The 24,861-nt window shown below is 45.1% G+C and overlaps 4 protein-coding genes across 10 annotated transcripts in view; 3 read left to right on the forward strand and 1 right to left on the reverse strand.

The window, feature by feature from the left end:
- ATP1B1 (ATPase Na+/K+ transporting subunit beta 1) overlaps window positions 1-24,861 on the forward strand; it is a 408,664-nt gene that overhangs the window by 380,846 nt on the left and 2,957 nt on the right. The window lies entirely within an intron of this gene.
- Window positions 17-10,567, reverse strand: LOC136106524 (cell surface glycoprotein CD200 receptor 1-B-like). Of its 7 annotated transcripts, none has more exons than XM_071809065.1 (6): window positions 10,062-10,567; window positions 5,593-5,838; window positions 3,482-3,790; window positions 2,975-3,226; window positions 2,098-2,200; window positions 17-1,294 (listed from the first exon to the last, which is right to left on the reverse strand). In XM_071809065.1, exons 2-6 carry the CDS (start codon window positions 5,639-5,641, stop codon window positions 1,204-1,206), a joined length of 804 nt encoding a protein of 267 aa, XP_071665166.1. In that variant the 5' UTR covers window positions 5,642-5,838; window positions 10,062-10,567; the 3' UTR covers window positions 17-1,203. The 7 variants fall into 7 exon arrangements, with proteins under 7 accessions (XP_071665166.1, XP_071665139.1, XP_071665154.1 ...); XM_071809038.1 differs by having other exon boundaries at window positions 5,593-9,566; XM_071809053.1 differs by having other exon boundaries at window positions 5,593-9,566; window positions 10,039-10,567.
- Window positions 10,128-16,799, forward strand: GTPBP8 (GTP binding protein 8). The gene is made up of 7 exons (XM_065829270.2): window positions 10,128-10,476; window positions 10,898-10,996; window positions 11,505-11,635; window positions 12,221-12,320; window positions 12,737-12,855; window positions 14,051-14,177; window positions 14,817-16,799. The coding sequence occupies exons 1-6, from the start codon at window positions 10,183-10,185 to the stop codon at window positions 14,133-14,135; spliced, it is 828 nt and encodes a 275-aa protein (XP_065685342.2). The 5' UTR covers window positions 10,128-10,182; the 3' UTR covers window positions 14,136-14,177; window positions 14,817-16,799.
- TAF13 (TATA-box binding protein associated factor 13) lies at window positions 21,796-24,297 on the forward strand. Its single transcript, XM_065845836.2, has 4 exons — window positions 21,796-21,899; window positions 22,055-22,133; window positions 22,681-22,778; window positions 23,674-24,297. The coding sequence occupies exons 1-4, from the start codon at window positions 21,801-21,803 to the stop codon at window positions 23,842-23,844; spliced, it is 447 nt and encodes a 148-aa protein (XP_065701908.2). The 5' UTR covers window positions 21,796-21,800; the 3' UTR covers window positions 23,845-24,297.

Genomic DNA, 24,861 nt, shown 5'->3' on the forward strand with positions numbered 1-24,861 from the left:
TGCCGCAATTCTAAGCCCAGCTTGTTGGCTGAGAGCTAGATACCTTTGTAACTGATACCCAAAAAATTAAATAAATGCTTGAATAGCTAATGGAAAGAAAAAGAATTTTTAAAATAAATTTTTAAAGGCTTAGTCTAGGATTGGAAGGGTTGTGAAGAATATAGAAAGGCCTAACCGATAGCTCTTTAAGCTGGGCATGTGAAATGCACACAGGGCAGCATGCCCAGCAAAGGTGCTTCTGCAGTACCTTGCAGTACCTTCCCACTTCTGCCCTTATGCTAGCTGACAGCTCATGTCTCATAATTAACATGCCATTGCAGAGATTTAGCAGATTGAATGAATGTAGCAAGTGGAAAAGGTCTCTAGATGTATTACAGTTTGAAATAGAATCTTCTGTGATAAGATGTGGATTCCTGCTGGTCATGGAGGAGTGAGGTGGGTCTGAAATAAGTGTGGTCTCTTGGAAATTTTGGGTGCATAGTATATTCAACTCTAGTCATGTCTATTCAGAATAGAAGTTAAGCAATGGCAAGGAGGCATAGCTATGTCACTGGAAGATTAAACTCAAGGGTTCCTTTGTGATAGGACCAGTAAGAAGTGTTTAAAGAAATTAATATTAGAGAGCTGTGTTCTGTGGGCTGCAGCTCTCTTGGTTATGCAAAGAGGTAAATAAGTGTGAGGCTTAGATCTCAGGACTGTAATAATTTCTATGCTTCATGTAGCAAGAACTGCTCAAGCTCAAACATTTTCTCTCTCCCTTTTTCATAGCTGTTGGTGAAACACTTCAAAATTCTTCCAGTGAAAATGAGAGTTGCTCAAATTCCACCCCAGTCCTGTGAGATCATTCTGGGAAGGCTGCTACTCATTAGTATGCAAGAAAATTTATTCCAATTTATTTTATCCTATAAGACATGTTACTTAAACATTAGGATACCATGTATTTTAAATCCAGTGACCTCATTTTACATAACATTAATTATTTTCCTATTGCATATGTTAGATTTGGTTTTATAAAAATTGCACTAGAGAGATGATGGAAGGCAGAGCTGACAAGGATCAGGTGGGGTCTGCCCTGCATGCCATGTTTCTGCACAGTTACACCCGCTGCATTGCAGATGTTTGCTTCTTTCTCCTCAACCCTTTGGTAGTGGTGAGTCCCTGCTGCCTGTCACATTGCTGATCAAGGAGTAGCGGGGGGTCCTCTTAGTTCCTCTGCTCAGGAGCTGAGTTGGAAATAGGCCCAGAGAGCTCTGTAGGTGGAAGGTGCCTTGGCCTGTACTGGTTTCTCATTGTCCTAGGAAACAAGACACCAATATTGTAAGTGTGAGGATGAGGCTGTTTTGGGAAGGCCATTTTGGGCTCTAGAAATGTAAGAACAGAATTCTTTCCCTTTATTTTGTGGAGAGACAAAAGAACATATAGCTTTGTGTCTGTAACTTCACATGAGCATGACCAGAGCTGGCCATGCTCCAGCCAGCACCAAACTCAGCCTGCCAAGAGCCCTGGCAAAGCAGTGGAGCTCAAGTGACTTGAACACAGTCGTTAGTTCTGCCTTTGCAGTGTTGGTACTGGAACTCTGGGCAGCAATTTCACCTTCTGACAGAGAGGATAGCTCAGATAGAGTCATCGGCCAAGCTGTGAGACTGCTGCCAGAACTCCTGAGCAGCTACAACAGCAGACCTGCACATCTACATTTGCCCTGCCATCCCTGGCTTCCTTTGAGTAGGACAAAAAGGACCAAACATCTGGCTCCAAGGTCAGAAAGACATTAGGCTGCCTCTTTAATCTTCATAGTCTGGTAATCTTTGTTCAGATCCCTCAATTGCATGGAAAAACTGACCATTCCCTTTGTATTTTTGCTTGTGAAAATGGTATGGCAGCAGGAAGAAGGTCCCTAATGCACATGTATGGACTCCCTCCCCCTCTGCCCCAGCTGTGGTCTTACAGACCTCAGAAAACCTTCATGAACCTGTGCTGAACTGGCATGTTTGTGATGGCCTGAGATGACTGCCCATGACATGAAACAGTACCAGAAGCCCTTTTGAACTTCCCCAGGACTGGCTGAGGAGGTTTGTGTGTATCATGTCCCATACATACCTGCTATCACAGAAGGTGTAGAGGTGAAAAACAGCAAGCAGGAAAAGGAGGCTCAGGACACTGGCAAGGCTGATGACACAGTGAAGAGCCCATGTACTGTTTTCTAAAGAGAAACAGTTGCTCTTTTAGGTACATCGCACAGACTGCTTGTTTACCCTGTGCCTCTGCCAGGATGGCATCTTCTAGAAAATATTCTCTTTGTGCTGTACTTTGGAGGATGAACTAAGGTAGCTGGAATATAGCATCAGGCACAGAACTGGGAATAAACAATGACCCCCCTGCCCTGGACGGAAGAGCTGTGTCTTTTGCAGTATGAGGACTAATTAGATGCTCCTCTGCACCACATCTCATAGTCCAGCAGCAGGACTTGCAAGTGCATCCCAGCAAATTTCAGCTCTGATTCTCTTCCAACCAACTACTTCAGTGAGGTGCATATGATTGTACCAAACTTACCACTAACATCTTCAACTTCACCACCTAAAGCCTTCACCCACTAGCCAGTCTTTGGAAGCTGTAACTTGGCTTTCAATCTTCCTGTCACAATCTACATGTAACCCAACAATTAGCAAGGCACAACGGTATGAGTGGATTATAATACATAGATCTGGATGACAACACCATTGACATAGTTGTGTGTCATGACCTTCCATTTAGCCCTATCTGTGGAAGGGAAGACGACTACATCCACCTCCTTTCCTAGAACTCTACAGTTCTGAGAGCACTTTTGTTTATCCTTCCCCCTCCTGACAAACTTCTCACTGGAAACTTCAGCTCAGCTGCACAGTTCCTCCTGCAATCCTGCCATTGCCACTGATGTTTTTCTTAGTGCATGAACAGAGGGCTAAGCAGGGTTTTGAATGCACAAATGGAAGCTTACTTGAGGGATGACAGGATACGGACTTGCTCTGGTTCCCAGCCGGGTGGGACACAATGCAGATTGTGTTGGTCACGTTGGTGCCGTGTGCTGCGCATGTGCTGACAACAGTCACTGTCCCGTCATCGTGGACTTCTTCCCTGAGGGTGGAGTTGCTCTCTAGGTCCCACGAGATCTGAGCAGGCGGCTTCCCTGCCTCTGCCTCACACACGGGGTTCCCATGGTCATCACAGTGCAGGGTCAGCCTGGGAGGGACTGCAAAGTGACAGGAACGGGAGATACATGGAGTTAGTTTGCCACAGATGGGATAGGATGTTCTCGTTCTTCACCTAGAATTAACACAGTGAAAAGAGAAGGACAAGGTGAGAGATGCCATCTCATTACAACAACATAGGCCAAAGTCACAAGAGATAAAGATCGTGCCTCTTTTTCACTTTTGGACAATTCTCCCCTATCCAGGCCCAGACATGGTCCTTTGGAGAACCGTAAAATGAGGAAGGTGTCCCTTACCCAGCACGGTCAGGTGGTATGTTCTGTGGAAATTCCCTTCTGTTGCTACTACTTCGCAGGTGTAATTTCCCTCATGGACTATTCCCACTTGCCGTATCTCCAGGGCAGGATCCTGATCTGGTCTGAATTTCCAGTTCACGCTGTCACTGCAGTTTGTTCTGTCTGTCTTGTTCTGATCAGCCCTGTATCCTAAGGTGCAGAAGCCTCCAGTCTTGGGACTTATTTTCCATGTTACCAGGGTTGTATTTGATTTGAGAGAGCAGACGAGCACAGAGCTGTTACCTACTGTCGCTGACACTCTGTTGTTCCCTGAAGGCAAGAAAGAGAGAGAAGGACATGTGAGAAAGTGCCCAGGGATGTCACTCATAGCCTTGGAGTTCTGGTCTGTGTTTCACCAAGAAATGTCTGCATTGTTAAATGCCAGGGCAAGGCCCTGTCTATGCTGATCTGTAAATTGTCAGTCACCTTGTATTAGAGCTGTACATAAAGGAGTCGGTGGCCTGTCACAGCCTGCCCTCTCAATATTATTCACAAATTTCCCACTGGGGCTCATCTTAGTGGATAAGACAAATACTGAAGCAAGACCCCATACCTGCCTATTGCCTTAAGCAGTTCAGTATCTGAATAGTGTGTTTCTGTTTGCAAATCCTCCAGTGGGTCAACGTTTACAGGCTGAAATGACAGAAATTTGACTATTGCATTTAGGCACATCATAATTACTTTTCTCTGGAGCTGTTTCTACCAGTGAAGTAGACAACTTTTACTTCTGCATTCACTCAAAATCCAACACTGTGCGCAAAGGCCTTGTCTACGTCTCTCAGACATGACCACAACGTAAATAACAGTGGTGGAGCTTTGTGCAGGAGGAAGGGTTTTTGCCTTTTGTCTCTGAAGTGAAAGACAAAGACACGTAAGAAAGGGCCCTGAGATGTCACTCATAGCCTTGGAGTTCTGGTCTGTGCTTCACCAAGAAATGCCTGCACTGTGACACACCATGGTAAGGCCTCGTCTGTGTCAGCCCAAGAGCTGTGTCTCTCTTCTTAGGTGGGAATAAGTATCCAAATTCATGGCTATGTTCATATACACTGGTCCTTGTTTTCACTGCCTCCCTCTGTAAGGTCTTCTCCCTCAGGCAGTGGATAAATAACATGACTGGGAAGCAGAGTCTGAATGAACTGCATAACTCATCTGTATGGGGAGATCCCTGGGACTGCTTTTCCCTCAACATCACTGCCCAGTACAGCAGAAAAATGAATGTTTGAAGACATTCACCCCAATTTTGTGCTGGGTATTAGCAGCCCTCATAATAGGGCGAAGCATAGTTGGCAATTTCTGCCCTGCCACCCCAAAACTTACATGAACCAATTCCCATTATTAGAGTCGTGACAGATGAAATAGTAGAGAAGCATGACATTTAATTTGAAAGAAAACACATTCCTGTTTGCTGTTAGATGCAGAGATCCCTGACAGACCCAAGGTCACTGCCTTGTGACCTGCCTTACCTGTCCTAACAAAAACAAACTAGAAAAACAAAGAAGAATTTGCATAATTGAGGTAGGGTAGGGAGGAGAAGGGCTATAGCCACATTTTCAGATCCCACATTTTTGAAATTAGCTTTTCTAAGTATTTCACTGAGTTTGGAAATGGGAAACAACCTTTCTCTTAAGTCTGATTAAAATTTTCATCCAAACCTGGTTTCATAAAATCCCAGTATACTTCGTCAGGACAACTCACTGATATCTAAGAGTTAAGTTCGATAGGATGCTCAGACTGATCAGAAAACTCCAATCAAATGTTTTTAATAAATCTGTTAAATATCACGGAAAATATTATACTGCAAGAAAATCATTACCAGTTTTCATCAAATCATTGAAAAGCTCAAGCTCAACATCTTATTGGTTGACAACTGAAAAGATCTAGTTGCAGCTAGAAAAGTTTTGATTTGCAGGTTATTGATTTTTCTATCAAAAAAGTCCCTTCAGCAATTTGTGAAGACCCCTCCCCCTGGATATTTTCTTTCCCAAAGAACTGAGTAAACATAACTCTGATACACTGCCATTTCCTCCTCTGCCCTGAGCAGCGAGTTGGTACCCACGTACTATCAGAACTACCTGTAACTCCTGAGACTGCGGCGATGCTGAGCAGAACAATTGTGTGCATTGTCTTCCTGACAGCTTTCAAAGCAGCTCTTGCGTTTGTGGGTGATGTGGGTTTCTTGCACTATCCAGCTTGCTGTGAGCTCCCTGTCACCCCCTGGCAGGGATCCTCAGCAGCCAGAGTCACTGCTCATCCCATGCTCCTCAGGGCCCTCCAGTGCAGCTACGAAGAGATGGTTCTTCATCCGAGCACGAAGTTTCCTGTACTGACAAGTGGTCAACAAAGAGGAAATTGTATTGGTATTTGTTTTCTGAGCATTGGCCTTCTATATAGTGTCACTGTGGGAAGACAAACTCTATAGGAGAACTTGCACAAAGTCTAGGCAGTGTGATTTTTTATGTCCGGTTCTGATCTTGCAGTGAGAATTTTATTATTGGGAATCGGGAGTAGGATATTCTTAGCTTACCACTTAAAGGACACTCAACATATTCCAAAAAATCTCTCAAATTCCTCTTCTTCCCCACAAACCTAACAGCCTGAAACCTTTTCTCTAAAAGGCACTAGCAATCACTTCTGCCCTGCAGGGAGGGAAGGTAAGTGGGTACATTGTACATCTATACTGCAGCTCATTTTCTCTGATAAAAATACATCTACAGACGGTTAGGCCAAGATTGCCTGTTTTTGCACAACTGTTTTGTTTATTTTTCAACTGTTCTGGTACTGTACACATGCACAAGTGAACACTGAAGGTCATTTCAGTGGTGAGCTGTGGGATTTTGTTTAGAGCCAGAAAAGTCCCTTAATTTTTACAAGCTCCTTAAAGATGTTTCCCCAAGCTGCTACTGTCCATCTTCCAACATGATGAAGACTGCTGTCTTACATCAGTAAAGACAGCTTCCCTAGGTACAAGATGAACCTCCCTGGAAATTAACGCACTCAATTTAATTTTGTCAGAAAAATGTTAGCCTCCCCAAACTTTGAAGCCATCAAGCTGAAATGAGTTGGTGACTATTTGGCTGTTCTAAGAACAGAACTCTCCCCCCACAACTTCTGTCTCAGTGGACTCATGTAATTCCACAGCTGTGCTAAAATGTGCCTGGAAGGGCTTCAGTTCTTTGGTCAAATAGATGCAAGGCATCCATGAACAGAGGGAATCACTGGCACGCAGGCAACCATGTCTCCCCTCCCACGCCCAAATAGTGGGTGTCATTTAACTGAAAAGGGGCGTAGCACCTATTAGTGACTCAAAGGAAAAGCTGGGTAAGTTCAAAAAGAAAGCTGGGCAACCTGTGTTCACAGTTCTTATATACAGAAAAGCCAACAGCAACAATACAATGAAATCTTCATCTCTGCTGGCTGTTTTTGCTGCAGTTACACTTTCAGAAAGTCACTTTGTCAAACAATTTCAGACAGCTGCGTACACCTTGATCAATGCAGCTTCTGCCCAAGTGCTGTGTGGTTTGGTGGTTAAGTGCAAACATGATTTCTCATGTTTAGAGGCAGGTCCAAGATGCAAAGATCACGTTTAGACTGCTGTAGTGCAAGACATACCAGTTTCAGACGTAAAATCTGTGGGTGGTGTGGTTCAGCACTAAATGGCAGAGGCAGCAAAAAAATGATGGTCCAAATCACGAAAATCAGAAGCTTCCAGGGTCCCAGTCACTTGGGATTTAATTGGGAGCAATGCACCCAGGCATCTGGAAGGACCTAGGGTCATTTTAGAAACTAAGACAGGAAAACTCCTGACAAATGGGAAGGGAAAATTCCCTACAGCATGTGATGCAACCTAGTCCAGTTATCTTCGGGGTGAGGTCTAATGTTTCTGGGTTTGGATGGTTTTTTTTGCTAAAGATTCTGCTTGCTGACAGTGAAGATGATGTCTGAAAATCATGTTTGTATTTCTTTAGGTAGCATTTTGGTTTTTGAGTATTTGGATTACAGCCTGGCCACAGCACAGCAACTTACAGCATGACTGTGAAGAATGGAAAGGTTGTATATGGGCAATTTGGCAAGGGGAGGGTTGATGGGCATTTTTTTATTTTTGGCAGCCCAAACTCACAGTCTGACACTAGAAGTGGACCCAGACAGCACAGTAACACACAGCACGGTAACACTGAGGCAAGAGCACAGCTGTTGTGCCCCAGGCAGCTCATCCAACAACTGAGCTGTTGGATGTGGTCACTCTCCATCCACTCCTGGCACAGCCCTGGGGCTTCTTTTAAGCATCCCTCAGTGTGAGATTGTTTACTCCTCAGCTCAGAAGATTTCTGTGTTTTGACACCCTGTTTTACTTGAAGCCATGGAGTACCACAACTGCTTGATGTCCTGTTTCCTTTGTGTAATTTCTCATTTGCTACCTTAGTTTTTCTAGCCATTCTCCTGTCTCTGAGCATCTGTCCTGGGAGTAATGTGCTGGAGAACATGTGCTTGGTAAAGGTAACTGCTGTAGGGTAATTTCAAGCAGGCAAGTCTGATGCCAGCAGCAGTGAGCTGTGTGAGATGCTGAGGCAAAGACACCTAAGTGCACTTGCTCTGTTTTGCCTGTCGCTGGCATAGAAATGTGGAAATCTGCCTTCTGGAGTGGTTATGAGCATCATGACTGGTCAGTGTGGATTTTCTGCTACTACATTCACCACAGGTTTCAATTAAATCAGGTTGCTGCATTGTGCCCCCCCAAAAAAAAACCAAAAACACAACAAACCCACATAAACAAACGAACCAACCACACAGTGTTCCTGAAGTAATTATTGAAATGTTTTTTCCTGTTGTTTTGATTCGTTTTTCTCTCTGTACCTACCTATGCTTATTTGCACCACTGGAAGTGACAGGAAAGAGACCTGCTCTGTAGGTTTCAAACTCATTTGGAACCAAATAAAGGTCATTTGTAAATGTATTTGGGAGAACTCTTAAAAGTATGCACCTAGCAGCCAGTGATTGTTGTCTGTCTTCAGCTATGCACATTAGAGCTCTGTCTTGCTGTGAAACAGAACAGATTTTAAGAGAACTTAAAGGACTATGGTACAATACATGTTTTTTTCCCTAGGTTTATACCTTTAGCCTGACTCAACCAGTAGCTGCTTTCACTGATCATACATTTGAGAAGCAGCTTGTGCATTTCAGTAGAATCTTGTATTATTACAAAAGTTTTGAAGGTAGCTCTGAGAAACATGTAGGTTGCTGGCTGGCCTTTTCTTATCATAGAATCATAGAACAGTGAGCATCTTCAGTTAGATCAGGTTGCTCAGAGCCTCGTCCAGCCTGGCCTGGAATGTCTCCAGGGATGGGGCATCTACCACCTCTCTGGGCAACCTGGGCCAGTGTTTCACCACCCTCATTGTAAAATATTTCTTCCTCATGTCCAGCCTGAATCTCCCTCCTTTAGTTTAAAACCATTACCTCTTGTCTTATCACAACAGGCCCTTCTAAAAAGTCTGTCCCATCTTTCTCATAGGTTCCTTTTAAGTACTGAAAGCCATAATAAGGTCTCCCTGAAGCCTTCTCTTCTCCAAGCTGAACAACCTCAACTCTCTTAGCCTGTTCTCATAGGAGAGATGTTCCAGCCCTCTGATCATTTTTGTGTGACCTTCCTCTGGACCAAGAGGGGATATAAGTTCCCTCCCTATGGCTTTGTAACTGGGCTGAACACAAGGGAAGTATAGTATAACCTGTGCTGTCTTCTAACGGTCCTTCCTGATCTTAGATATATTCCTTGTAATAATTAAACTGTCCAGACTTATTGAGCTTTAAATAGGGGATTGTGACTGCAGAAGATAAATGGGTCCCTGTCTCACAGGAATGGCAACTTTTCCCCAGGATGCTCAGGCCTGCCAGCATGTAAGGTCTAACATCAAACAGCTCTTGGAGAACCGACTATTACAGCAGAGAGACTGAGTGTGCTGATGGACGTTGTTGCTTTGCCGTTTTGTGGCCACACTTCAGCCTGCAGAGCTCTTCGCAGTTCACCGATGTTCCGGGCTTTGGTTCAAGTCTGTAAAGAATACAAGATGAGCAAGAACAACAAATAAAAATATGAAGCTTGGTGGGGGAACAGCAGGACGTGCAGTTCCGGCCAAAGGGCCTTGGGAAATGTTATAAAGAAGTAGGTTTCATGAGTGTAAGGAGTGATAGCCCAGGCCAGTGAGAATGATATCTCAGGCTGGAAAAGTGCCCGCATATGTATGATATGTGACTGTTCAGTCTGAGTGTGTGAATGAGTGGGTTAGAACGCCACGCACAAGATATGCACGGGAACGTGGCTGAAAACAGTCACGAGTGTGGTGTGTTCAGAATAACATCTTTTGAAAAAAACATCCTGTCTAACCTCTTGGCCCAGGCCCGTACCTGTAAACCTATAAATTGAGAACTGTTAATAAAGAGGGCCTCAGCCTGGCTCTGCTCTCGCTGCTAACGAGAACTCCGTGCCTGTGTCTCTGCCTGCGTCTGTATGAATCGTTCCTCACCGCCGCAGCTCGGAGACACCCACCGCTCTCCCGAGGTCCGATGAAGACAAACGGCTTCCACGCAGCACCGGACCTTGACAAGACGCAGCTCCGCCCCGCGTCCACCGCCTTCCGGGGCCAGGCCGGGGCAGCTGTGCCGCCGGGATGATGCTGCTGCGGGTGGGGGGCGCGGCGGGACGGTCCCCGCCACCGCTGGCCTCCCTGTCCCAGGTGCTGTGTCTGGAGCGGAACCGCCGCACCGGCATCGTGTTCCCGCTGCAGAAGCTGGAGCGCTACCTGGCTCCCGGGACCGACACGGCGCCGTTCCACCTCTTCCAGCCCGGCCTGGGCGCCTTGCAGCGCGCCGAGGCGCTCTTCAGGTCCCGCCGCGGCCACGCCATCGACTATGTGAGCTCCGCCGTCCGCATGGACCATGCGCCGCCGCCCGCCCTGCCCGAGGTCAGGTCAGCCCGGCCCCCGCGCCTCCCCGCCGCTCGCCCGCTCCGTGCCCGTCCGTGCGGGGACAGCGGCTTCCACCGGGCCTGAGCCTCCGGGGATGAGCGGGTGTGCTTGTGTAGCTCGGGGGGCGGCGGTGCCTGAGCGCTGCACAGTGCGTGATGCATTTATTGTTGCCTTATTTTATTTTATTTTTTTTTAATCTTGTATTTGTTGTTGCTCCACGCATTGTACAACTCGGCAATTTGGTGTGTCCGGGACAGCAGCACATGACATTGCTGTCCCCAGCCATTTGCACTAAAGGCTGACAGGTGGCCAGGACTGACTGCAGCAGGAGGGGGCACCACCTGCCCACACACGTTGGATGAGGAGAGGTGGACAGGTGTAGAAATACTAAATACTCTCTCTGCCTCTCCTATTGCAGGTGTGCTTCATTGGCCGAAGCAATGTGGGGAAATCATCTTTAATCCGGGCCTTGTTTTCACTGTCTCCAGAAGTGGAGGTCAGAGTGTCAAAAACTCCAGTAAGTGACATTTTTAACTTCCCTCCCTTTTGGTCAGAAGCTGTTGCCAGCCCAAAGGACGGGGCTGAGAAAGGCAGGAGGAAACAAGCTCTTGGGCAATTTGAAGCAGCAGGAGAGCGTGCCAGCCATGGTGGCCACCATCTCATGGCTGGCGCAGGCCTTGCTCTAGCAAAGGACAAGGTGGAAAGAGCCCAACTTAGCTCTTCAGCCAGGGCTGGCACGTCTGCCAGGTAGAAGAGCCATACAAGCCGAGCAGATGTTGCTCTAAAGCCCTTTCGGAAGAACCAAGCACGGAGACCCAGTTTTAGTCTGTTTTATGGATAGAGCTATGTAGGATTTCTAAAAGAACAGGAAACTAAGCAACTTAAAGCAACAGTAGCATTGTTACAGCCTTCTCACAGCGGGGGAGGGTATGGTACAGAAATGTTTTGTAGGCTATCTCCTAGTCCATGGCTTAAAGCAACTTTTTAAAACCACTTCCTTCATCTTACTTAAATCCTCTTCCCAGGGCCACACCAAGAAGATGAATTTCTTCAAAGTAGGGAAGTACTTTACTCTGGTGGATATGCCAGGCTACGGCTACCGCGCCCCACGAGACTTTGTAGAGATGGTGGAGGCCTATCTGCAGGAACGGCGCAAGTAAGAGACTCAACTGTACCTCCACAGAGTCGTGAAAGCCAGATGCCTGTATACAGTGTCATGTAATGAGGTGAAACAGTGCGGGAGAGGTAGCTACCTCCAATGGTAGTATTGATTGGTTCTGACATAATTTCCCTGCAAACCTCTGTGGTGTTGCACAAGTTGTGCCAGGGGAGGTTTAGATTGGATATTAGGAACAAATTCTTCCTGGAAGGGGTTGTCAGGCACTGGAACAGACTGCCCAGAGAAGTGGTGGAGTCACCATCCCTGGAGATGTTTAAAAGGCGTTTAGACCAGGTTCTTAGGGACAAGGTTTAGTGCTAAAGTTAGGTTAGATTATGGTTGGACTTGATGATCCTGAGGGTCTCTTCCAACTGAAATGATTCTATGATTCATTCATGGTTAGACAGATCAAAACAGCAGAAAAGATTGAGATGCTGCTCCATGCTGACCCTCAGCTCCCCTGCATGGCTTTTCTTGGCTCTTCTATCCCCAGATCCTGTGATACTTTTTCTTAAGAATTTGGAAGTAGCAAAGCAGGCATGAAATAATGGTGGTCATTACTGTTGCTTGTGTTTCCGGCAGCTTGAAGAGGACTTTTCTGTTAGCTGATGGTGTATTAGGACTCCAGAAAACAGATCATATTGCCGTAGAGATGCTGGAAGAGTTTGGGATTCCTTATGTGGTAGGTAATGCTTCGTTTTTGTGTTGATTATAAGCTACAGATGATCTATAAAGGTGTATACACTCTACCTGAGCTTATGCAAGCTGTCCTAAGTAGTAACCCTCAGCCTTTAATGTTAATTAAAGAGGCCTAAAGTGTGTTGAGGGATGAGTGGGATTTAAGGGATTTTTTGCTTGATTAGTAAATGGACTTTTTTTTTTTTTCAGTGCTCAGCTTGCGGAGCTTGAAAAGGTTCGCTCCTTATGCAGGCTATAGAAGTGTTTTGGTGAACTGTATTATACCATTTTTCCCCTGGATATGACCTAGAGCTTTCAGCATGCCTTGCAAGATGGTCCAGGACACTTACATGTGTTCCAGACTAGCAGCAAAATAATCTTCTTTTCTTCTTTTAATCCTTCCTTTCTGGATCCATGCAGATGGTGTTAACAAAAATTGACCGAGCTTCCAGGGGTCTGTTGTTAAACAACGTACTGAAGGTCCAAGAGTTTATAAAGGAGAAAACTCAGGGATGCTTTCCTCAGCTATTCCTGGTCAGGTAAAGCTCTTCTCCATTGCTGCGTTTTCCTTTCAGGTGATGATTTCAGTATGGGAAAACCACCTGAAATAGGTCTGTCTGCTCTAGAGGTGGCACCTCTCTGTGTCCCAAGCATGGAGGGTGGACTTCCTTCTTCCCCCTCCTCTGTGAGTGGAGTTCAGTCTTGAGGGCTGCTCATCACAGAATCACAGAATGTTAGGGATTGGAAGGGACCTCAAAAGATCATCCAGTCCAATCCCCCTGCCAGAGCAGAAATACCTAGATGAGGTTACACAGGAATGTGTCCAGGTGGGTTTTGAATGTCGCCAGAGAAGGAGACTCCACAGCCCCTCTGGGCAGCCAGTTCCAGTGCTCTGGCACCCTCACTGAGAAGAAGTTTTTTCTCATATTTAAGTGGAACCTCTCGTGTTCCAGTTTCTATCCATTACCCCTTGTCCTATCATTAGTTGTCACCAAGAAGAGCCTGGCTCCATCCTCGTGACACTCACCCTTTACGTATTTATAAATATTTATGAGGTCACCCCTCAGTCTCCTCCAAACTAAAGTGACCCAGCTCCCTCAGCCTTTCCTCATAAGGGAGATGCTCCACTCCCTTAATCATCTTCATTGCCCTGCACTGGACTCTCTCCAGCAGTTCCCTGTCCTTCTTGAACTGAGGGCCCAGAACTGGACACAATATTCCAGATGTGGTCTCACCAGGGCAGAGTAGAGGGGAAAGAGAACCTCTCTCGACCTACTAACCACCCCCCTTCTAATACACCCCAGGATGCCATTGGCCTTCCTGGCCACAAGGGCACAGTGCTGGCTCATGGTCATCCTGCTGTGCACCAGGGCCCCCAGGTCCCTTTCCTAGGGACTGCTCTCTAACAGGTCGTTCCCCAACTTATACTGGAACCTGGGGTTGTTCCTACCGAGATGCAAGACTCTACACTTGCCCTCTACACTTCTCCTTTGGCCTTTCTCCGAGTGGGGCAGCAGTCCCTGTGCTGCATGCAAATGGGCTCTGCTGTTCTCTTCGGAGTTATTTTAAAAGTAGGAAGACGTCATTGATTACATAGCTGAAGTGCTTACTCCTACCAAGGTTGTACTGCACTGTGGGAAATGTAATTTAATGCAGTCAGTGGCTGAGTTTGTTTGTATTAATCCAAGACAGAGCAGCATCTGACACTGAACATCCGCGCCTTTGTTTCCACAGTTCTGTGGAGTTTTCGGGGGTTCACTTGCTAAGGTGCTTTGTAGCCCATGTTACCGGAAACCTGCCTACTGTAGAGGCCAGCTGAAAAGACTTGCTCCTGATCTGCTTGGCTCGTCCAGAACAAAAGGTACCAAAACCAGAGGTCTGGATTTTTCTTGTAAATAACCTGAGATACTAGAATCTATTTTTGAATAAAATCATATAATTTTTTATTTTATAAATAAATATTTGTAAGGCTAAGCTTTTTGTTCTTTTTGTTTAATTCATCAGTTCAGGAAGTTTGCACTAGAAATGAATCCAGGTTATTACAAAACTTTTCTATAAAATGTATATGATTGTGCTAAAGAGAAAAAGGCAAAGAGAAGCTAAGTTTTAATACAGCATTTCCTCTCCCTTCAGCTAAATGTTCAAAAAGCTAGAGCCTAAACTTTGCCGTATTTAGGATGCTAGTCTAGTAATCTCATTAATAAAAAGGTGTTTAGTTTAGAAAAGAAAAAGCTATAGCCATAACATTAGGCAAGCTGTACTTGCCCAAGTGAAAGAGGTTTACCTCTCTGAGCTTATGTAGTGGGGGCCAAAAAGTAGCACCTGTGCAACCTGCCTGCTCTAGGAGCATCTAGAGTGGAAGTAGCCAAAACCTCACATGTGAAAGTGTGTCCAGGACTTCTTGTATATTTTACTTTTGTAACTCCTCTGCATGGTGTGTTCAATGGGTGCAGTGTGACAGCACACCTTGTTTGCGTACATTGAGTTGTCCCTGTTCCAGGTGGATGAAGAAGAGAACACATCTTTAATGGGGTCTACTTTTTCATCGCTGTTGGCTTGAATCAGAGTGGAACCAAAGACTGACACCTATCATCAGTCAGTGCCACTTCTACCTTCTGCTATAAATCCAATGTGGAGTTCTGCAGCTGCACTGAGATCAATTGCCAGAGATGAGACACACTGTCTGTTATCTGCATCTGTTCTACCCTGGCAGCTGAAGCATAAGCTGATGTCCTGTACTTGTTTGAGACACTGTAGCAGCTGGCAGAACTGTGTCCCACAGCAGCTAAGAGCACCTGAAGTTGGCTTGTTACAAGGCACAGAATTGGAATAAAAAAGGACTGCCATCAGTAGCAGTAGTTGTTGCAAGAGAGTTGAGACTAAAGCTATTAAGTGCCTATGTCAAACTGGCACTTAGTCCTTGTGTCTTAGTGTTGCCAAATGCAGGTATGCAGTTGTTACTTATTTACATCAAGTGTATTAAACCTGAAGAAAAGGCAGGTCTTTTGTGAACCATCCTGAGGTATTTGTAGTGTTTCGTTTCATTGTGGAATTTCTTGTAACTCTCAGACTAGGCATGAGGTGAGATCTGTTTTTAGCATAAAGAGTTGGGGGGCACAAGGGAGTGCAAGGGGAAGATGAGGATCTCTAGCTTCCACATCTTAGCAGAGATCAAGCCTGTAATTCTCTTAATAGTTTATCTCTAATCCCAAAATGCTGCAGAGCAAGCCAGCCTCTGGGATGCTTGATCCTAGGGGGAAGTGCTGTAGTATCTAGACAGATGTAACAGGTGCAAGTGAACACTTCAGGAATAATCTTTTCGTAGTATCTTAAAACCAGGATCTTCCAGAAGCATCAATCTTGTCAAAGCTGTCATTTTCAAGACCTCAGCCGTGACTGAAGTGCCTCTGAAAATAAGTTCGTATATGTAAAAAAGTGCAGTTCTGGTTTTAGTCCCTCTTCAGAACAAAACCCCTTACTAGTGCTATAGCAAGTCTTTTATTAACCACTTAAGTGCCTTAAGTATGTCTGGTAAATTCATTTGTATAAAAAAGTGCTTTGAAATGGCAGCAGAGTCTGAATTGGACCTCATGATCATTGTTGCCATGAGGTGTCCTTAGTGGAAGCCATATGCAGCCAGGTCATATGTTTTCTCACAGCTGTACTAGAAACAGTAGATAGTCTTATGCTGAAGAACCAGCTTTACCTCTGGACGCATCTCAGTTTTCTGCTGTGTTGGTCAAAAGCTCTTCATTCACAAGTGCTTAGAATACTGGAATAATTTTTTGCATTTTGCTGAGCCATCTGCAGGAGAGAACACCACAGTTTGTTACGTGCAAGAATCAGTACTCTTGTGACAGATAAGTTGGTAAATAAAGTCACATCCTCTCCTTCACTTCAACATTAAAACTTACGTTTACGTGCTTTCATGGGAACATCCTTTGTGTAAGCAGATGTCTGACATGCTAGCAGACTTTCCTGACAAGTTCTTCAGCAATATGCTGTGTTGCTGAGTGATGAACTGCACCTTCTCACGCCACGGACACAAAAGCTCTCCCTTTCTTTTTCCCCACTGATTAATCAATGGTGGGTCTGGCATCACACTGAAGCAATAGAGATTATTTGAATTTTAAATGGTTTTGTGTCTTAAATTGTTTGCATTGCATACACTACACTGCAGGCACCCAGCTTTATCTTGTAAACCTTTGCCTCTTCTGCACCTGTCATTTACAGAAATGATGTTGAGTACCAGCTTCTACAGAAAAGGATTTCACCTTGTAACATCCTCTTTGGTCTTTCAACAGTACTTTCTCCTTTTTCTTCCTCTACTCTCCCTGGTCTAGTCTGTCTCCATAGCCCTGGTACATGGAATGCATTTTAGTAGGGACCTGGACCAGAGACTATCTCAATAATTACATGTAATATTAATGAAGTAACCTAAACATGTTTCTTGGCTTATATTAAAAAGCACAGGTTGGTTTTTGTTTTTTGTTTTTGTTTTTTTTTAAGCAGGTAGACATTTCAAATTTAGCCTCTCCAAGGTATTTAAACAAAGAGGCAACACTAAGGTTTACTATCACTTCAAAGGTTGTTTCCGTGTTGCCTTTTTTCAATCTTCTCAAAAGCCTTGCTCCTTGGGCTCACCATTGTTTTCATACTGTGCTCAGAACTAGGGCGTAGCAGCAGCTCTTTGGTACAGTATGAGACAGACTTTGGGTACTAAACAGAACATGCCAAGTGTTGAATACAAGGCAGTTCGTTTTGCATTAAGTAGGGTGAGTGCCCATGAGAAGCAAGATACTGCTACCTCAACTATGAAAGTTACTGGCAAGAGAGGAAACAAAATTTTAGCAGCAGCTGATGTTTCCAGTCTGTATCACTGGTTAATCCTACTCATGCTTGAGATTACTTTAATAGCTGCTTATCCCAGCTATAATTCGATACTGTATTTTATGGAGAAACAGTAGCTTTTTTCTGTGCAAGCAGGAACAACCCCAGGGAGACATACAGCTTCTTACATTGCTCTCCTGCTTACATGTTTTGGGAACAAGACAAAACTCGTTCACAGAAGAGGGAAAGGAGGGAGGAATAAATTGTGTGCTTTGTCCCATGCTGCAAACTGGGCACACAATGGAGAAAGGAAAAGAACTGAGAAGATGCAAGATGATCTTACATTACATTTCAAAATAAAAATGACTGGTTAATAAATTAAGAGGTGTCACCTCTACAACCCTCTATATGAGAAGCTAGCCTCTCCACAATATGCTATAGCCAGTCCTGTAACTTCCTTTTATTGTCATCTGATGCATTTACAGCCAGTTGGTGTGTAAAAGCACCACCAATAAAAAGTAAAAGTAAGCATCCCTTCCTTACCTGCCCAAGTGATTTTAATATTGGATTGGGTAACTGCAATTTGATCTGCTCCTAAGAACTAGCCACAGCATTAAGCTGTTCACACCTTTATTTTGACACTAATTTATCATGGTCCAAGCACTTGTTAAGTACTTGATCTCTAACTACTAATACTTCAGATATAACTAGTCTACTTATAGGTACATATACAAACACAGAAAACTGGTTTTCCCAATAAGATAATTACTGAGCAGCCATCAACTGTTCAGTTAAATATACACCAGATTTTTTCAGGGAAGGGAGTTCACATTTTTGTATTCTAATAATCTGCAATGGCATTTGTGCATTTTGTGGCACATTTGCAAAGTTAATGCAAGACAATAATTAAACCAGTATTTTCCTTGAAAAACATTGAGAATTATGGAGAACATATGCTAATAAGTAGTAAGGGGGGTGAGGGGCAGGGAATAAATCTGAGTGCTGCTCTTGCTAATGCTGTTCCCCAATAAGTTATTCTCCACTGATTCCTGTGTGATAAATGCAGCACTGCTGGACTGCTGTCCTCACCCCCAATGCAAGTGCAGAACATGGTGACTTGGGATGACACCAGCCCTGAGTTCCCTCAGGGAAGGCTGTTTAGACTCAGACACGGAAAGGCACTGTACTCCTTTTGAATTCAATTCTGGGGATCCTTCAGTGCTTCATCAAGACTTTCTCTGACTCTGCTCTCTAGCACGTTATTGTTTCTCCAGTGTCTGTACCTTTTCTTCCTCTTGGATGAAATTTAACTTGGCAAGGCAATTATGCTAGAAGAGTGAGCCTCCTACTGGAGACATAACGGATTTTTCTTTATAAAGAAAAAGTTTCTTCAAGAAAAGATTTTTTCTTAAAGCAAAACCTGACAAAGGCACAAGAAACTTGTATTTCTCAAGCATCAGCAAAACTAGTTTAACCACTTGCAACAATTTATGAAGGATGCAAGCTATTGTACAACTCAGAGATATTATTTAACAGGGCAAAACAAATGCACTCAGATCAAGGATCGCATAGATTCAGTAGGACTTCAGAACCACAGCTGCCTTTGTGCTCAAACATGATAAAAGACATTGCACTAATTAATTTGGAGATTCTTCTTCTTCCAAAAAAATAGGTGTTGGAAACCTGGTACTCAGGCCACAATTACAGGAGACATTTCACAAATTCTAGAAACTGTTGATGGACTTTTAAGGTCCCTGCCACACCAAACCATTCTGTGAACAAATAAAATAAGGAACAATACTGTTCTCTTCCAAACCTTGGGAGAGAGTTGGCAGGTATATCTGTAAATAAGCTAAACACAATGACAGTTTACACACTGTTGGAAGGTGCTGCTGACAGCTTTGGCCCATAGCAGCCAGGGTTCAGTGGCCAAAGTATTTACAACATTTGGGATAAAGGAATAGTTTTGGACAATTTTTAAAGACCATTCTAATAGAAAAATATTTATTTTATTCCCTCCTTAGTGGGTCCCCAATTTGACTTCCAATGTATAACTAAGATATTTGTTCTAAAGCTAGTACTCTAAAGGAGTAGTTCTCAGAACTTCACCAGCAATATTAAGAAAGAGTACAGTAAGCAACTTTAAAATAATGCAATAAAAATAACCAGAAACTTGTTTTTACTGTATAAAACTTTTTAGTATTAAAGACATTAAGAAAGAGTAACAGGTGTCCAAGCTGATGAGGATAAATCTTGCCCAAGCCTTAGATGTTAAATTACAAAGGAACGCAGTTCTCCTTGCAGCTCCAGGTAGAAGCTGATGCACAAACACAAGTTAAATGGCACAGTGCATAGGCCCTTCTTTTATAAGCTAGCTGAAGAGAGCATTACTTAAGCAACTGTGTCCATTTCCTTAGTTTGCCCCTCCTCCGATTTTTTTTTTTTGACCTAGTTTAGGCTAACAACAGGAAAAGTACCTCACAAAAAAATGCCAAACGAACAATCTGGAGAACTGTGCGTTCAGCCAGCTCCACCTCTGTCACTGGGAAGATCATGGGGCGAGTTACATTGAAGCATATTTCTGGGCATGTGAAGAAGAAAGGATGTTGAGACAGCATAAATTTGCCAAGGGTAAATCATACCTGACCAACTCAATTGCTTTCTATGATAAAATGACCAGATTTTTATATGAGAGGAGGAAAGGGGATGTCATATACACCAAATTTAGCTAGTCTTTTCACACTGTCTCCTGCAATATTCTTGTGTCCAAATTAGGACATTACAGTCTGGACAGGTGTACAACTAGATTGGTAAAAACTGGTTGGACAGTTGCGCTCAGAGAGTAGAAGTTAGAGAGTCATACTCTACCTGCACATCAGTTACAGGTGGAACACTGCAAGGGTGTATCCTGGTATGTGTCCAGTTTAACATCTTTATGAATGAAGTGAAGGAGGTGCATTCTTACTAAATGTGCAAATGGCACCAAACTGGGGGGAAGAATTGACACATTTGAGGACTGGGCTGCCATTTAGAGGGACTTGGGAGAGCTGGTGGAAAGGGCTGACAGCAACCTTATGAAATTCAACAAGGGCAAGTGCAAGTCTCACTCAAGGGAAGGGCGGGCCCCTGGCAACCACACAGGCCAGGGACTGACTGGGAGAAGACTGCCTTTCTGACCTCATGGCTGAACCTCTTTCAAGCAAAGGGATGGACCAAACACCTCCCAAGGTCCCTTCCTGAACTGAAAATGTAGTAAGTGTCATATACAGATTTGGGGAGGGTTGCCAAATCTATCTCAGAGATTTTTGTGCCACAGCTTCAATCTGGAAGAATTACAACTTTTGGTTGTGGTTTGTTTTCTGTTGTTTGTTTTGTTTTTTTTTTTTTAATTAAAAGAGGAATTACAAGAAGGATGCTCATAGCATCCCTGCTTCCACAGGAACCAGATTTTGCAGGCTTAGGCATGCCCATCTTTGCATCACAGGCAAAGCTGTTTGCTTTGTGGTTAGTTATACAGTGACTAGTGACAGTGATTGAATCAAGGAAAACAATCCATACTACAGCTTCTCCTTGCAGTCCCCAGTCAGCCCATTTCTGGGCCAAGGCAAGTGCCTGTACAACCCAACACCAACCTGGGTCGGCTGGGTCAACCTCCCCACCGCTCCAGTGAGGAGCAGCTGAGGGAGCTGGGGCTGTTCAGCCTGGAGAAAAGGAGGCTGAGGGGAGACCTGATCGCTGTCTACAACTACCTGAAAGGAGGTTGTAACATGGAGGGTGTCGGTCTCTTCTCCCAAGTAGCAAGTGACAGGATGCGATGAAATGGCCTCAAGTTGCACCAGGGAGGTTTAGATTGGATATTAGGAAAAATTTCTTCATGGAAAGGGTTGTCAGGCATTGGAACAGGCTGCCAAAGGAAGTGGTGGAGTCACCGTCTCTGAAGGTGTTTAAAAGGCCTTTAGATGAGGTTCTTAGGGACATGGTTTAGTGCTAGAGTTACGTCTCTTCCAACTAAGATGGTTCTATGATTCTATGATCCTGCACTGACATGAGCTGGGGGGGTAGAAGCAGCAGCACTTCCAGGCACCTGGGAACTCTCCTGTCCTACCCCTGTGTTTCTTCCAACACATCACAGAATCATAGAATGTCCTGAGTTGGAAGGGACTCACAAGGATCACAAAGTTCAACTCCTGCCCCTGCACAGGACAAGCCCAAAATTCACACCATGTGTCTGAGAGCGTTGTCCACTTGAATATGGTCAAGGCTGATACCGTGACTGCCTCCCTGGGGAGCCTGTTCCAGTGCTCCACCACCCTCTGGGTGAAGAAACATTTAGATCCATTTAGATTTGAGAAGAAACTTCTTCTCATTGAGGGTGACAGACAATGGAACAGGCCGCCCAGGGAGGTTGTGGAGTTTCCTACTCTGGAGGCATTCAAAACCCGCCTGGACACATTCCTGTGTAGCCTCATCTAGGTGTTCCTGCTCCGGCAGGGGGATTGGACTAGATGATCTTTCGAGGTTCCTTCCAACCCCTAACATCCCGTGATTGTGTCCCCACCGCGACCGGGTGGGCCGCGGGACGCCCGCGGGCGCTGACAGGCGCTCGGCCGCTGACGGAAAGGAGAGGCGGAACAGGAAGGCTCCGCCCCGCAGCATGGCGGCCTTCCGCTGGGGAACCGGAAGCTCTTCGGCCCCGCCCGGCAGCGTCCGGCGGTGCCTGGCAGCCATGGCTGACGAGGAGGAGGATGTGCCGGTGAGCGGCGGGAGGGGATCGCGCTTCCCGCTGGCCGGGACGCTTCGGCCCACATCCCAACCGCGAGGGGGTCGAGGGAGGGCAGAGGGAAGGGCAGGGGCAGGAAGGGATCCCCGGGCGCTGACGGCGGCCTCTGCTCTGCTGTGCCCGTCTAGTTTGAAGAGGACGCGGAAGATGCCGGCGGGGGCCTGGACGGCGGGCAAGGCAAGAGGAAGAGGCTGTTCTCCAAAGAACGTGAGTCGAGCTGCGGCAGCAACCTCTGCCCAGCGCTGACGGGTCCCTCGCTGCAGGGCTCACCGTGGCTTAAACGACCATGTCCTTCCCCCAAACACGGCTGAAGCTCTGAGGAGGCAGCTATGGAGTGGCAGAACCTAATCTTTATTAGTAAAACAGCAGCTTTCATTCTGTGCCTTGGCCGAAAGTGCGGAAAGCTGTCCTGTAGACTCCCCCCCTCCCCCGCCCCAAATATTGCCAATGCATGTTCTGAACTCACCTGTGCCAAAAGTCAGTCACGCTGCCAGTGTTCAGTACTTGGTAGGCTAAATGTATATGTGAAGAGTTTGTAATCAGGCGTGCTTTCTGTATGTACACCATTAGGCTTTTGTTGGTTTCTGTCCACCTGCCTGTTTCCTGTATGTTTGTTCAAGAATTGTCCTGCCCAACAGACAGGAGTGCCATCCTGGTGCATCAATGTGCAGGCTGGTGAGCTCTAATGAGATGTGTGCTGCTGACAGTGCTGAATGGATGGAAGAAGCCTCACGCTGAGTGTTTCTTTCTGCAGTAAGATGCATGATGTATGGATTCGGGGATGACCAAAACCCTTACACAGAATCAGTGGACATTCTTGAAGACCTGGTAATAGAGTTTATCACAGAAATGGTAAGTCAGTTCTAGACAGCATGGTCAGAACATCCTTACTAAGTCTTTAGTCTTCTGAATGTTAATCCCTCTGACTCACATGCTGCATTATCCCAGGCCCAAAACTCTGATGCTAGTAGGAAAAAGCTAAACTTAAGACTTTGCTCTTCCAAGATTAAGGCAAAATTCACACATCTTGCTCCATACGGATTTAGAACTGTGTCTGAAGTTCCTAAGTAGCAGTTAGATTAGTATTGTAGGAGGGGAAATACACATCCGACTTTGGGGCTCACTGGGGCATCACTCTATGTGCAGCTGACAGCAGACAAGACTCGGCTTTGAAAGTCTGTCAGGGTTTTTTGTTCTCCCAGCATCTTTACATGGATGGGAACACAGCTCTGCACTACAAAACAAATCCAGGCTTCCAGAGCCTGAAGCCATACCTCTTCCAGATATCTGGATACTGTTTGAAAGTTTGTTTTGTTTTTTTGGAAAAAGTTATTCCTAGTGTTTGTGGATCCCCTTGCTTCTGAAAGGTTGGCTTTGCCGTCCCTTATCAAAATGCCCTAAACTGTGATGTGGGTACCTCACATTGCTTCCAAGTTCTGCCTCATGCTGTTCAAGCACTCTGCAGGTTGGGTGCCCCACATGTAATCTGGCTTTAGTTTTGATTCTATTACTGTTAGGTGTATATAGTGGTATGTGCTGAGTGTAAGTGATGGGCAGCTGGGGACAGCCCAGCAACAGTAAGTCCACAGTTCACTGGGAAGTTCTATTGTGACTAGGATGATGGTACCCAGATCCTGCTGTTGTTTACTTTTTGATTATAAAATGACAGGAAATAAGTGGAACTGAGAGCTCAAAATAAATTAAGGGGCAAAGGAACCCTGCTGACTTTCCTCTTTTCCTCCAACAGACGCACAAAGCGATGTCAATTGGGCGGCAGGGTCGTGTACAGGTTGAGGACATTGTCTTCCTAATTCGCAAGGACCCCCGGAAGTTTGCCAGAGTTAAAGACCTCCTAACTATGAACGAAGAACTGAAACGAGCCAGAAAAGCCTTTGATGAAGCTAACTATGGATCTTGATTCTGTGCACAAGCTGCACTAAGACATTACTTGGGCACCCGCTGCCCAAAATGAACATCAACTGTGTTGTTTGAAGGGGTTATTCAGGATGGAGGTCACTGCTGGGATGTCTGCCCGCACTCCCAGCCCTTTCTGAGAAGCTTTCAAGGAGCTGAATATTATCTGATTATACGTGGTACAACTTGGTGGTTTTATGCCATTGCATGAAATAAGGAAAAAGCTCTGAAGATTTTGTAATGGCAGGCAGTCTGAAGTAGGACTGTATTGGATCAGATATCTAAAGGGCTAATGATCAGTGATTCTCTACAACTATTTCAGTTATTGCTGGGTATTCCTTGGTTAACTGGACCTTGGTTAACTGGACAAAGTCCTCAAGCCCAAACTACTATAGAACTGCTGCTCTTTGCCCTGTATGTGCTCTTTGAATAAAACAATTTAAGTTTGTGCCCACTACTCGTGACTAAACTTACACTGAAAAATTCACACAGGGGTTTTAGCACTTCATTGGCTGGCTCTTCTGTTTTCTAGCACTGTTAAGCCTAGGAAATGGAAGTTAGCCTATTCCAGATGTACTTGCGCTTACAGCCTTTCCTTACCTCTGTTAGACAGATGCTGTTCTACAACAAAGCAGGTTACTGTTCTTCATTCTGAGACAATGTTTTTCTCAGTATTTCCTGGTGATCCTGATCTTGGGACTTAATTACAAACAAGAGCCTGGCAGAAAGCACTAACCACGTTGCTTGTTCTAACATTATTTCATTGGTATGTATTAGAGTAGCTGTGCCTTACATTGCCCAGCATGCAGAAATTGCACTTACATTAAAAAGATTTCAGGACAGCGAACAGCATGTTCTCCAGTCAGGAGTTCACTGTTGCAGGCCACAGCTGCGCTTTCCTCTAGTTCTGGAGCAGCTCAGAGGGAGAAGATTCAATAAACTCCTCCTTTTAGTACAAGGATAACAAATACTGAACAGCAATAATACTGCAAGTCAAGGCTGCCCCCTGCACAAGCAGCAC

Source organism: Patagioenas fasciata, chromosome 1 (genome assembly GCF_037038585.1).
Source record: "Patagioenas fasciata isolate bPatFas1 chromosome 1, bPatFas1.hap1, whole genome shotgun sequence".
Taxonomy (NCBI): Eukaryota; Metazoa; Chordata; class Aves; order Columbiformes; family Columbidae; genus Patagioenas; species Patagioenas fasciata.